The sequence below is a fragment of the Anas acuta genome, chromosome 2 (assembly GCF_963932015.1).
Source record: "Anas acuta chromosome 2, bAnaAcu1.1, whole genome shotgun sequence".
NCBI lineage: Eukaryota > Metazoa > Chordata > Aves > Anseriformes > Anatidae > Anas > Anas acuta.
Genome location: NC_088980.1, coordinates 64,964,489 through 64,979,203, shown reverse-complemented (window position 1 = coordinate 64,979,203; position 14,715 = coordinate 64,964,489). Strand labels below are relative to the sequence as shown.

The window sequence follows — 14,715 nt, the reverse complement described above, 5'->3', positions numbered from 1 at the left end:
ACCCAAGCTCCCCCCGGCCCCTGGCATCTGAGACCATCCCCAGGTCTGAGGCTTGGTCTTTTCCATCCCCTGGTGCAGTCCTGGGAGACCTGCACTCTCAACAACAAAGGCCAGAATTTGGATGAAATGCCCCCAGCACCGTGCACCTGGTTGGGGTGAAGATGAGAAGATCCCAAGGGATTACTTCTCTCCTCTGCAGTCCTTCTGTAGGCACTTCTGCCCCTCTGACTGGCCATATCCTGCTTCACTATTTCACAACATAACAGAAGGACCATAGTGGGTACATTAATATTCTCAGCTCAGCCCTGAAGCTCAGCCCAGGAAGCTGCCCTGCTTCATAGTTCAGGTTTCATAGGACAGGCAGAAGCACTAGAGAAGAGGAAATACACATTTGAAAACCATCAGGCTCGGCCTGAAGAAAACATCGGTTTTCAACGCAACTATGAATTAAGGTAAGAGACAAGTATATTTCACCTATACTTTGCCACAGCAGGATGATAAGATTGTTGTGTCATGAACTTTGGGAAGCTCTTCACTGCTTAACTCTGGGAATCTAAGTGATACTTACTTTGGGTATAGATGAAGTGGTGGAAATGTTTATGAACTGTGCAAGTAGAAAGGGGAACAGTTTTAATAGTCAAAGCAGACCAGGACAAAGACATTTTATTTGGTAGCTGTTTTTTGTGGCATCTTGTAGTGAGAGGAATATTCACCCCTACTAGAAGTCCTCAAGGTTAAAGCAAAACCTGACAGGTAAATAGTGTGTAGCATCAGCATAAAAGGATGGACCAAGAGGATAAAGCCCTTCTACTTCATTAGATTTTTATTTTTTTTGGATGTCTGCAGGGATTTCACAAACACTGTGCTTGACAGCACTGGCAGGCACTTGCCAGCACTGCTTGCTTTTGGTTTAGGACAGCGAACCACCACCACAAACATCAATGATGATCAAAAACAGCCTAATACAGTATTTTGGTAGAGATGATAGCTAGTGTCTAATGTGGACAGACTGGGTAATGATATGACAGAAATCCCAAAACTCGAGAAACCAACTTTCTTTATGACCACATTACTTAATTTCTCTGTGATTCAGCCTCTTTCTGTGGGAAGGATGTTGCACAAAGGTGTCTGATCATTTTGGTGAGACATTTTGGTAATAAAGTTGCAGCAGCCTATTAAGTACTTGTGTGATATAAATATAGATGCATAAACAGTGGCTCCCAAAATCTGGTCTGCTCTTGCAAGCTCTGTGCAGAGGCAATGCAGGCGGAGGCAGTGAACTGGGCAACAGAATAAAAAAAAAAAAAAAGAGAGCACCTGAAATGAATTACAAAAGTTTGGGCAGTGAAGAAAAAGTCCAAAAGGAGGAGGAAAAGGCTAAAGTTGGACAAAGTGAATAGGAGAACAAACGGTGAACTGGGAGGTTGGCCAGAGGATAATGCAATCTTGCCAGGGATAATTTCATCTGGACACAGTCAAGGGATAATGTGCACTGCCCTCTATAAGGAGGATTATAGAAGATGATTTAACAGATCTCCCATTTCTGGAGAGCATTCTCAGGTTTCTCAAGGATGCCATGGCGATGTGATATTATTAATAACAAAAAGCAAGGGGCAGGAAGTAAATAGGTGCAGCAATAAAGGTGGCAGGAGGATGGAATCAGTGGTAACTACAAACAAGCATAAACAGGGCACACTGCTATTAACAATTGTCTGTTTTTGATGTTCCTTCAACAGAAAACACAAACAAAATTTGAATGCTACTTAAGAAAGGAAGGCCTGGGGAAAAGAAATACCGAGGGAAAGCAGGTAAGGGAAAACACAGGCAAAACGCTCAAGTATGCATGTAAAAAATAGAGAAACAGCATTATGAGCAACTGTCTAAATGGAAACGCCAAATAGGGAAACTACCAGGCTAGAGGAAATGTTTGTGAAGCAAATTTTTCAAGAAAAATGTGATCCTGGCCACCATCATCCAGCCAGATGACCACCCCAGACTGGCTCTGCAGTGGGCAGCTCTTGGAGGAATCTCTTCCCTCTTCAGCTCTGCCACTGCCCTTGGGGGCACCTTGGGTAGCCACTAGCAGCCTCCATCACAGTGCTGCACTGCTTTTGCAGGGATATAAGTGTGGTTCTTCCAGCCAACACAGCTAACTGGGTGCATTCAGTATGAGTCTTACACATTTCTCACACTTTCCCATCCTGTGGCAGGTCCCTGGAGACTGGACACTGCCTGGAAGCTATCTCAGGTTGCAAAAGTGCTGTATAGCACCCTAACGCCCATATCCATGGATCTGGTCCTAGCATCAAGACCACAAAATCACGACCCTGAGAGGCATGTGTGAAAAATTCAGAACCGTTTTTTGGTGATTTTTGAACCTGTTTTAGGATGCATGGTCTACACAGGATCACACTGTCAGGTCATATTCTCCTAAGTGCTTAAAAAGTGCTTAAGTCATTTCTGAAACTGATATTTAGGGCTGTGAGCTCTGTATGGCCAGATTTCTAAAGGTACTTGTGCTACCAGAGGTTCAGACTGATGCCTTGTGGTGTTTTCAAAAGCACCCCAGTGCTTAGCTCCCATTGAGAAGAATTATTTGAATCAGTAATGGCATACCAGGAAAATGCCTTGATATGCTTATCTGCAACTTCACTTGCTCAAGAGCATTTACAAGTCATGTCCTGAAAGCTGAGCCCATATCCTGCTCCATTAAGGCCATGTTCATTTATGTTGCTATCTAAAGAATAACAGCAATAACAAGATCAAGAAAATCACCTGAGTTTTTGTAGAGAAACCTAAGGATACAGCAGGAACAAAAGACCCTCTGAATGGCTTTGAGTAAATTTGAAGAGAAAGATGTCATGGAGCAGGTGGGACCCATGGCACCCTATCTGCCTGGCCACAGACTCAGGGACACTTTGTCTTCCCTGGTGTTGAGAAGGAGCTTAAAGCATTACAAGACTTACAGCTTTTATTATAAATACAGCAATAACCACAGGGGCAAGCTGCCATGGCACCACCAAACCACACACAGCCTCAGTGGTTTTGTCCCTCCTGGGCAGCTTGCAGCAAGTCTTCCTGATGGAACAGAAAAAAAAGCTAATGAGGGGATGTGGCTGGGGGCAGGATGCCTTGTTGGGACCAGGGCTCAGTCCAATTTGTTGTGAAGTTAACACAAACATCCCAAATGAGACCCCTGGGCTGTCCAGCTGGGTGGGACCACAGTATAAGCATCTCCAGCTCTTGTTCAAAATTATACTTCTGTGGTTGCTCTGAAGCACAGGTAGTAAAGCCTTCACCACTGGCAGACAGTAATAGCTCCACATTTCTGTTCTTTGCTCTTTCTTTTTCATTCTTTCTTTCTTTCTTTCTTTCTTTCTTTCTTTCTTTCTTTCTTTCTTTCTTTCTCTCTTTCTCTCTTTCTCTCTTTCTCTTCCTTTCTTTCTTTCTTTCTTTCTTTCTTTCTTTCTTTCTTTCTTTCTTTCTTTCTTTCTTTCTTTCTTTCTTTCTTTCTTTCTTTCTTTCTTTCTTTCTTTCTTTCTTTCTTTCTTTCTTTCTTTCTTTCTTTCTTTCTTATCATAATATATATCATCCTGATGCAATGGACTAAGCTGCCCTAAAGTTATCTCCAGGTTAGCACCACTCTCAGAGCATATTTGAGAAAGCACTTTTCAGTGCTACAAAACCTTAGGTGAAGATGGCAGAAATCCTGGACTCTATACTATTTCCTCCTGTCCAATCCAAAACTGATCTTTTCAAACATATATATTTTTTACCTATAATTATTGGTTTAAATTTATAGGTTTACATGCTTCTCACCTCCAGCCAGTGTTTCTAATTTAAAATTGTAGAAGCTAGTGCTTTTAATTAATTTGTGATGGTGGTGTGGTGGTGTAAAAACTGTAGAACTGATACAGGGAAGGAGCTTTTTTTTTTTTTTGCTTTTTTTTTTTCTTTCTCTTTGACCTAAATGTCTGTGTAAAGGGACTACAAACTTCTGCAATATTCAGGCTTACATTTGTCTTCATCAGAAGTGGTTTGATCAGCTTCCATTTCCAAGGCTTTTATTTTTTACTTAAAATGCCCTGATTTTTGGAAAACACTCAGCATTCTTCCTCTTGAGTTGGAAAATCTAATAATGCAGTGGCCTAGATCGCTACTTGTTTTTAAAAATCTTAGCCTCAAAGTCTTGGGGGAATCTCCATAAAGCACCCAAACTGATAAGCAATTAACAAGCTTGCAGAACTCTGCCTGGCCACAAAAATGGTCCAGCTGACCTGAGAATAAATCACTGAAAAAAATCACAGAATCACAGAATTTCTAGGTTGGAAGAGACCTCAAGATCATCGAGTCCAACCTCTGACCTAACACTAACAGTCCCCACTAAACCATATCCCTAAGCTCTACATCTAAACGTCTTTTAAAGACTTCCAGGGATGGTGACTCCACCACTTCCCTGGGCAGCCCATTCCAATGTCTAACAACCCTTTCGGTAAAGAAGTTCTTCCTAACATCCAGCCTAAAACTCCCCTGGCGCAACTTAAGCCCATTCCCCCTCGTCCTGTCACCAGGCATGTGGGAGAACAGACCAACCCCCACCTCGCTACAGCCTCCTTTAAGGTACCTGTAAAGAGCGATAAGGTCGCCCCTGAGCCTCCTTTTCTCCAGGCTGAACAAGCCCAGCTCCTTCAGCCGCTCCTCGTAGGACTTGTTCTCCAGGCCCCTCACCAGCTTCATCGCCCTTCTCTGGACCCGCACAAGCACCTCAATGTCCTTCTTGTAGCGAGGGGTCCAAAACTGAACACAGTACTTGAGGTGCGGCCTCACCAGAGCCGAGTACAGGGGGACGATCACCTCCCCAGCCCTGCTGGTCATACTGTTTCTTATGCAAGCCAGGATGCTGTTGGCCTTCTTGGCCACCTGAGCACACTGCTGGCTCCTATTCAGCTGACTATCAACCATCACTCCCAGGTCCTTCTCTGCCAGGCAGCTTTCCAACCACTCATCTCCCAGCCTGTAGCTCTGCTTGGGGTTATTGCGCCCCAGGTGCAGGACCCGGCACTTGGCCTTGTTAAACTGCATGCAGTTGACCTCAGCCCATCGGTGCAGCCTATCCAGATCCTCCTGCAGAGCCTTCCTACCCTCAAGCAGATCGACACACGCACCCAGCTTGGTGTCATCTGCAAAATTAATGAGGGTGCACTCAATGCCCTCATCCAGATCATTGAAGAAGGTATTAAAGAGGACCGGCCCCAGCACTGAGCCCTGGGGAATGCCACTAGTGACTGGCCTCCAACTAGACTTGACTCCATTCACCATGACTCTTTGGGCCCGGCTATCCAGCCAGTTTCTAACCCAACGAAGCGTGCGCAAGTCCAAGCCAAGAGCAGCCAGTTTCTTGAGGAGAATGCTGTGGGAAACGGTGTCAAAAGCCTTGCTGAAGTCAAGGTAGACCACATCCACAGCCTTTCCCTCGTCCACCCAGCGTGTCACTTTGTCATAGAAGGAGATCAGGTTCGTCAAGCAGGACCTGCCTTTCATAAACCCATGCTGACTGGGCCTGATTGCCGGCTTGCCCTGCAAGTGCTGCGTGATGACTCTCAGGAGAATCTGCTCGATGAGCTTCCCTGGCACTGAGGTCAAACTGACAGGCCTGTAGTTTCCCGGGTCTGCCCTCTGGCCCTTCTTGTAGATGGGCGTCATGTTTGCTAGCCACCAGTCAACTGGGACCTCCCCCGATAGCCAGGACTGTTGATAAATGATGGAAAGTGGCTTGGCCAGCTCCTCTGCCAGTTCTCTCAGTACCCTTGGGTGGATCCCATCTGGCCCCATCGACTTGTGCACATCCAAGTGCCGTAGCAGGTCACCAACCAGTTCTTCGTAGATAGTGAGGGCCACATCCTGCTCCCCATCCTCTTCCACCAGCTCAGGGTACTGGGTATCCAGAGAACAACCGGTATTGCCGCTAAAGACTGAGGCGAAAAAAGAAAAAAAGAAAAAAAAAAAAAAGGAAATATCAAAGAAAGAAATTTCCTCACCTTAATCAGAGAAGGAGTGTGGGAGCAGGGAGCAAGGATGCATCTGAGATTGTCCCAATGGCTTGTTTGCTCTGCTTCTCTTCCCATCAGAGGCTATAGGACTTTATCCAGGCTCCCTGTGCTGTGCTCCTCCACTGCATCTGGCTAAAGCCTGATTCCCAGACTGATGACTTCTCTTGATGTGGAGGCCCTCAGATGTACAACAGTCCCCTTTTCCCGCTTGAAGTGCCAGTCACGCACCTTTCGCTGTTAAATACGTATATCTGATTTCTAGCTTTTGTGTTTCTAATGTGAACTGCCCCGTGTTAGTTAGATTAGCAAGACTGTTAACAAGAGCAAAAGTGATACAATTTTCACTTCAATACACTTTCTTTCCAGACGTTCAGCAGGCAACAGTGAATTTTTCACTGAGGACTTTCCTCAGATGATTCATCACCTGGGTGGCTATGCCTTTTCTATACTCTCTTCACCTCTTATAAGCTCGGACACCTGAAGTATGCCTACAGCCCTAGTAGCGAGCTCTACAATGGTAAAATCTTCCCTCCTTTGCTCCTTCCCATGTAGTACAGCTGTGAACACCCAAAGATTGCATCAGCTTTTTGTACTGAAACATCTAGCTGGGCACTCAGTTTCAGTGTCTGCCCATGTTTGCTTCAGGGTTTCCTGGTGGATGCACCCCATGCTCAAGGCATGGTCTGTGGTGTTCAGCCCACCTGCATATAACTTTTGGCTACAATAAAAGCCAAGGTGAATCATCTCAGAAACCCCAGATGACTCAGAGCTGGCTGAATCTCTGTGCAATTCTCTAGCATTTTAATCACTTCACTCTGCTAGCTCTGATTCCCAGTTCGCTTTCAGACCACTGAAGCGTTTTTGAGTCTGTACTCATGGTTCCCACAGAGATTTTACAAGCAATATATCCAGTTCAGTAGAGCTTCCCTCACTGACAACTGTTTTTTGAGATCTGAGAGCTAATCAGGTCAAGTTCCATTGTAATGCTTTATGGGGTTTATGTTACTTTGGGCTGGAGACAGCGTCATTCAGATCAGCAGGCAATGCCAGCCAAAGCTGCAAATCTCCAACATAACAACTTTTATCAACCTTGTCATCAAACCAAGGTTTTTTTTTGTGTGTTTTTTTTTTTTTTTTTTTTTTAATAAAGCCACACAGCAGCATTAGCTACACTCTCACCCTTTACTCCCTTTACTCTTTAAATTTTATTTTGCCCAGGATAAGCATTAGCTTGCACCACCTGTTCTATCTTGCTTCCTTCTTTTGAGTATTGGCATTGTGACAGCTCTAGCCATCACTTGTAGAAAGTGTCCCTATTTCAGGACTGGATGAAAGGCTCAATTTAAAGGAAGTGCATCTGCTGCAATGGGCCTACTTTGGGCCCTAGCTAGCAATCATGACACCAAGAAGTTTCAGAGACCATCCCCAAAGGACAGAGCTGCCCAGCTCTGAAGCTAAAACAACCAGTTGGGTGTAAGACTAGAAACAAGGCCCCAGCTCTGGTTTGCGCATTGCCTGCACATCTGCGCTTTGTCCTGGGTGTCCTCTAAACCACAGTTAGAGGTGTCTGCAGCAGCTTGGTGAGTGCATGGTGGATGTGTGGCACTGGGTTGGTTAAGAGTTTCACCAGGACTAGTGAAGAGTAAGACTTCTAGTGCTAGTAAGACTTTTAGCCCACTTCCCTCCTGCTTATTTCTACCTAGATCTTGTTAGTTCCCTTAAATTTCATGTGTGTGTATGCTAGAAGTGCCACCAACAGCTATGACACTTCATTTGGAGGTAGCCAAGGGCATCCCCATGGTCTTAGTGAGAATCACTGGCAGGTGGAAGGTTGATGGGTGTAGCTATGACTGCACACAGACAACAGTGCTTTTACTTGGGCAGGGTGGTGGCAGCTCAGATCTAAAGGTGACAAAGGCAAATGCACCCATGGGGTTTCACACGGGTCCCCACAAAGCCTGCCAGCTTCCCTGGGCCAGCATCAGGCTGAATTGCCAGTATGCAGCTCAAGCCTCCTGGGCTGAAAACATGCCCTGTTTGCACAAGAAAAGCAAGTTAAGTCAACCTCACCCAGAAGTGCTGACTAAGGTGTGAAAATCTTCTTGAGATTTGAACACTTTATCAGCATATTGTGCAAATCTGAAGTGTGACCCTCTGGCAGAAATCTGTTTGGCTTTATTTGTTGGCTGCAGAGGCATCATGAAAAGCCCAAGTGCTTGCAGACCTGGCTTGTTGGCAGAAAAGCTTGTAACATGGCATTAGGCTGATAATGAGTAAGATCAGATGTGCAGACAGGATTTTGCTCTTGTGTCACCCGGCTTGATGCCGGGGGTGTTTGAAGGCTGAAATGCAATTTCTGTCGTTTAGGGAGTTTGCGACTCTCTCACAATTTCACTTCCCTATGTGTTACATATAGCATACACGACACAGATTGTCTGGGAATAGCTGTGTTGAGAAATAGGGTTTTCATCCTGCCTACTATTGTCTTTTAGGCAACTATAAGCATTACTAAAAGCAGAAGTCTTTGTTGGGTGTAGGGTGCAAAGCTGCTGGGGAAATGGGGAGAGAGAGAAAAGTGGTTGTAGAGCTCCATGAGAAGCAGAAGTGAATCTACTATTTCCTGTATTCAGCAAAGGAAAATGCCTAGCTGAGTAACATTGCAGCCACACCATCCTTACTTGGTATCCTCTGCAGTCTTCAGTTAACTTTTTCCCTTATTTAAACATTTATCATAAACACAAGAGAGAAAATTGATTTTAGTCGGACAGTGAGATATCACATGCACGGGGTGGGCTCTGCAAGGCTGACAGAGGACACCTGGCCAGGAAGGATGAAGGGTGGGCAGAGTTCGGATCCTCACTCCAGAGTGCAATAAAGTTTTATTGCAAGATGCTTATCTGACATGTTTGTTTGTTTGTTTGTTTTTGTGAGACCTTTGGTTGGTTGCAGCCCACCTGTTGGGTAATATCAGCTTAAACTGAGGAAAGTGGTATCAGAGGTGCTAAATTTTCAAAAAGAACTGACTATATTGGGTATGCAGAATGAGTAGCAGTGGGAGGATATGAATGTGCAGTTGGATAGATACCAAATCTATCAGATAGAGAGTGAACAAGACACAGACTGTGACAGCAGATTCGGATGCTGCCAATATCCCCTCCTGCTGCTGTATGTGCTACATGGGATCTCACCCTTTCCATCAGCAGAGGTTCCATGGGTTTTGCAACCACCCATTTGGAGGTAGAGGAAATAACTTGCTACTGTAGAAATAAATTATCTCCACCAATGAGCTCACTGAAAAGCACTTCAAGAAAAATCCTGGCCCAAGTTCCTCTTTACTTCAGTAAGGCCAGGATTTCATTCTGCACCTCTGTGTGAGTGCTCTTGCATGAAGAATTGTCCCATTCTAAGCTCAGTTTTTTCTTCAGGCAATGCCTGTGGAAGCAGCCTGTGCAGAAGGCTGCCAGCCCTGAGGACTGTTCTGCGGCAGAAGCTGCATTTCCTTGCAAGTGTAAGGAAATACCTTTCCTTACAATACCTTTTGTGTGTCCAACACAACTTATCAGCATGTACGAACTCATACAGAAACCCCCCAGAGGAACAAGCTACCTTTCTGGACATGAAATCAGGGAGCAAGCATGGGAATGATGAGCATAACTGTTGTCCCTCTGAGAGGAGCCAGTGAAACAGTGGAAGCTCCCTCTCTCCAAATGATTAATTTTGAAATTTCTGAATTTCTGTCTGAAACAGGAGCTCACACAGCAGAAATGCTGGGGCACTTTGCAGCAGCATTGTAGCCTCTGTCCTGATTTGTCACAGAATCAAGTTAGGAAGGGAATTCTGGAGGTCTCTGGGCCAAAGACCCACCCAGAGCAGGGCCAGCCAAGTTTCAGACATTTCCAGGAATGGAAATCCCACAACGTCCCTGAAGCCCTGTTCTCGTGTTTGACCACCCTCACAGTGAAAATATTTTCCAGCTAGTAAGTAACATGGCCATTGCCTCTTATTCCTCTGAGAAAAATTCCCTGCTTCACCTTTACACCTTCTCACTAGGTAGCTGCAGACAGGAATACCTAGTGAGAAGATTGGGACCTTGGGTCCTCTAGCCCTCTCTTGTTAAGGCTGATCAAACCCACCACTCATCTTCCTCTAATATGCCAGGTGCTCCGTCCCCTGACCATTCTGGTAGCCACTTGCTACTGCTCCCAGTACATCAGTGAAGAACCAGCTGTGGAGCACACCAACCCACGGGGCAGGAAGGACACTCTGGCACTGTGCAGATGGGTGCAGTAAAATCTCTAGCAGGGAGCAAGGTGGGCTGTCTTAGTGACTCATATTCAGCATGAGAGCCTTTGGTGCATCCCTGACACTTCTTTCCATTTTAAAGGGACCTGCTGCAGGCATTTGGTCTATGAAGAGTTGAAAGAAAATGTCAGGATGAGAAGGTGGAAAATGCTGGGCTGTTTGGATTTTATACTATGTCTCCTGCTCATTTCTGTATCCCTCTACATGGTAGATAAAGCAATGTCTGGGCAGACACAAGAAGAGATGGGCAACCTCTCACCCGTCTCTGTAGGCAACACTGATTAGCTGCCTCACCAGTAGAAAATTAAAATCTTGCTTTACTATTCCCATCAGCTTTTTCTCCAGCACCTAGCTAGGCCTTTCCTCTTCATTTCCCTATAATTGTGCACATTTCCAGGAGCAGACAGACTAAACTGGTCTACAAGCAAGGAGCCGGATGGTCTTGCAGACAGGCTCAGCTCCCTGTTGAAGATGCAGTGAGAGCTGCCCAGCCTGTGGGTGTGCCTGCCGGATGCATACAGCCCCCCCCCGCACCATTCTCATGCGCTGAAACTGCCAGCGCTGAGACAGCCCTTCTTCTAGCTCATTTTTCCTGTGCAAAACCACAAACATTATTTTCTAATGACTGTGGGCACTTCTCATTTAAATTTTGGAGAAAACAACTATGCTTTGAACTTTCAGAACAAGATATCTTATAACGGAGAGTATGTGTTGCCAACTGGCACAAAAAAAAAAAAAAATCCTTTGAGAAATGACTACAAAACAAGAGGTCAGAACTTCACAGCCCACGCTACAAACAGCACTCTAGCAGTGAAGTGTTAGGAGAAAATGTATGTAGAGTAAGAAGAGCCATCCACAGGGGAGTTTGTTGTAGTTACCAGTACATCATATGAAACTTCTTGGGCAAGGGCTCTAACATACTTTTTACTTCATACTTAGCACTGCAAGGCTTATTTAAACAGAGGCTGTGGAAGTTATTGTGCTCAGTGAAACATGGGCATGTAAGCTGGGATTCCACACGCTTTGCTCCAAGGGTCAATAGTTAAAGACCATTGGTGTCTACCACTGTGCCTCTGCTCTCCTTGCAGTCAAAGGGGGTTTCATCAACACGATCAGGAGAGTCCAGAAAGCAGTCCGTCTATCTTGTCTTAAAACAGACTTCGTCCAACCTGCATTGGATCAGATGCACTGCTCTTCACTGGCTGTATCTCCCAGTAGCAGGAGATGTAAAGCATCCCTATTAGATACAGCTTAGGGTCACTAAACTGAATCCCACCTTTGTATCAATGGGGGTTCTTGTAAGAGAATCACAACACTGTGACCAAGGGGTAGTTATTAGGTGCAGCTTTGTTAACACTGACCTTTTCTTTCAGTTTCAGCTTTAACAGGTGTTTTGGCCATGCGGTCATGGCCCTGGGCTTCTGCACAGCACATCACATTCAATTTCCCTTCATTTCCTACAGAGAGCACAAATAATGGATACTTACAAGTTCTTTACCCAAGCCAAGGAGCAGACCTAATGCAATAACATATGCACTCCTCTAGCAATTTTGATTCCCTGCTTACAAAAGTCTTTACAGAGACTTAATGTCACATCCCAAGGGAGCGCAGAGGAATGGTGTGTGCCCCAAGTTTTTGGATCTGCAAACAAGTGAGCCCAGAGATCATGCATCATCACCTTATACACTGTCTGGGTGAAGTCTAACCTTGAGCTAATGAGCCCTGGCTCCAATCTGACTACCTTGCACTCAAGGCAGAAGCACTCACATTATGCTTTGGTGCTTGAGGAAAAGTGTCAATACAGTTTCTCTTCATTTGATATAAGAGGATTTTTTTAAAAACTCATCAAAACTCATCAATCTTTGCTTCTGCCACATAAACATGCATTTGCTCAGGCGTGGCCAAGCTGGGCATCTTACCGCACTTCCACCCTGGGGTTAACATCTGGGGTTATGCTCAGCTCTAGTTGATACTGACAGGCATCTCATGCTGATCAGCAGCTACATTTAGATTATCACTTCCTGAATACTGCCCAGCCAACTGGGAGAGTGTCCACACTTCTCATGCTGTAATGCACTCCTTGCAGAGCTCAACTATTCAGATGTCACTTTGCTGCTACTCTGCTCCTCATTTGCTGAGAAGGGTCTTATTCAACAGCCTTTAACATTCTCACTTATTTCTTCTTATACTAAAGAGCTAATTTTCAGTGAAGTACATATAACAGAAGAGTCTAGACTTATTTTAGTAATCTACCATCACCTCCACAGTCATACAACTCTCACTAGCCAAAATTGTGACATAATCCCAAAGCAAGTGTGTTGGTGAGGTTTCTCAGTATTACACCATAGCAGATGCTGGCTCTCTCTCTAACAATTTTCTCTTTTCCCTTGTCATTCATGTTGTCTCTAGCCAGAAAATTCATCATGGCAGAAGCATTCCCAGAAGTGACAACTGAATACGCTTACGATGAATATGCTTTTACCTGTGATAAAACTGACATCCAAGAATTTGGGAAAATATTTCTGCTGATATTTTACATTGTTGTGTTTGCTCTTGGCCTCATGGGGAATCTCATGGTGGTTTTTGCCATTTTGAGAGCAGGAAGTAAAAAAAGCATCACTGACATTTATCTTCTAAACTTGGCTGTCTCGGACCTTCTCTTTGTGGTCTCCCTCCCCTTCTGGGCTTCCAATACAGTGCGGGGGTGGACCCTTGGGACTATCCCATGCACAGTTGTTTCTTCACTGTATTATATCGGTTTCTTTGGGGGAATGTTTTTTATCACGGTGATCAGTATCGACAGATATTTGGCTATTGTCCGGGCAACGTACTCTCTGAAATCCAGAACCATGAAGCAGGGCTTTCTGATAACCTGCGGAATATGGGCAACAGCAGTTTTAGTTTCAGTGCCACATTTTGTGTTTTCCCAGCTGTTAGAAAATGACTGCATTCCTGTGTTCCCCCAGGAGCTGGAGAACATCTGGCCAGTATTCTGCAATGTGGAACTGAACACCATAGGCTTTCTCATCCCAGTCTGTATCATATGCTATTGCTACTGTGGGATCATCAAAACCCTGCTGTCCTGCAAAAATCAGAAAAAAACACGAGCCATAAAACTGACCTTGGTTGTGGTAGTTGTGTTTTTTCTCTTTTGGTCCCCTTACAATGTGCTGATTTTTCTTGAGACTTTAAAGCATTATGAGTTATTTGTAAACTGCCAACAAATTAAATCACTGGACTACGCAATGCACCTGACTGAAACCGTTGCTTTCAGTCACTGCTGCCTCAATCCTCTTATCTATGCCTTTGCTGGGGAAAAATTCAGGAAATACCTTTACAGTGTTTGCTTAAAGTACTGCCCATGCCTGTGCTTCTGTGGGCCCTGCAGTCGCTACCAGGTCAGCTCTTCAGCTAGCTATGCAGAAAGCGCTGTGAACAGCAACATTACCCTAAACACCAGTGACCAGGATGGAACTGTCTTCCTCTGAAGTGAGAATGCCTCCTGTAAAGAATAAATATATGTAAATGTATGTAAATAGCCTTCTGCAGGGCTACCCATCACTGAGAGATTGCCATCACCAATGGGAAAAGACCTATGACAGCACTGAACTACTGACATGCCTCTGGTTAAAGATTAAATATTCTAAAATAGTGAATATTTTAAAAACAAAAGCAGTACTATATGTCAAGGCTGAACGGTGAATTGAATCAAGAGAGAGAAAGAGGATAAGTAGAAGCAAAAGCAGCACCCTCTGCCCAGAACAGAGATGGAGAAGAATTTAAAGGTAGGGAAATTGTTACACAGTTTTGCCATCAACAGTTTTGTGTGTATATATACCTGAAGTGCAAATGTTCATAGACCTAAACTCCTGTTTTAGGGAAAGAGAGATTTCTTTAATGAGTGGTATCTGACTGTTAGCAAAGGGGAATACTTTTGTTACTGTATATTGAGTTATATCTATATGGAAGTGATTTTGGGGTTATTGACTGCAACAAATGCTTTACCTGTGCTTTCATACCTAATAAAATCCTACTGTTAAAATAAATTAAAGAAAAAAAAGAAAAGTGTTCTTTCTGAATATGCATTTCATTCCAACAGTACACTCAGTGTTCATAGCATGCAATTACCAGAGCAAGGACTGTCCTGAAGGGTTCGGGACCTGACCCAGAGCTAATCAGTGCCAGCAGGCAACTCTCCTGATATCTGTGGGCAGAATATGGGAGAACCAGTTACTCAGCACCTCCCCAAGTGCTCTGCTGAGCGAGGGCCTGCATGAGCACATGCTGGGACAACTGGAATTGGAGGTATGGGCTGGGGTGTCATTGTATTTGGCCATCGTTTGCAGTACTTGGTAAGTGCACA

General features: G+C 44.7%; 1 protein-coding gene across 1 annotated transcript; it reads left to right on the top strand.

The window, feature by feature from the left end:
- The first annotated feature begins 297 nt into the window (after positions 1-297).
- On the top strand, positions 298-14,423 carry CX3CR1 (C-X3-C motif chemokine receptor 1). Its single transcript, XM_068670540.1, has 3 exons — positions 298-452; positions 1,737-1,808; positions 12,762-14,423. The coding sequence occupies exons 2-3, from the start codon at positions 1,757-1,759 to the stop codon at positions 13,838-13,840; spliced, it is 1,131 nt and encodes a 376-aa protein (XP_068526641.1). The 5' UTR covers positions 298-452; positions 1,737-1,756; the 3' UTR covers positions 13,841-14,423.
- Positions 14,424-14,715: the final 292 nt, after the last annotated feature.

What these genes read in the sequence shown, in the direction of transcription:
- CX3CR1 (XM_068670540.1), top strand. Translation starts at nt 1,757, where the DNA reads ATGCTACTTAAGAAAGGAAGGCCTGGGGAAAAGAAATACCGAGGGAAA. An exon ending in GAAATACCGAGGGAAAGCAG is followed by an intron (nt 1,809 to 12,761) that starts GTAAGGGAAAAC and finishes TGTTGTCTCTAG; the next exon opens with CCAGAAAATTCATCATGGCA.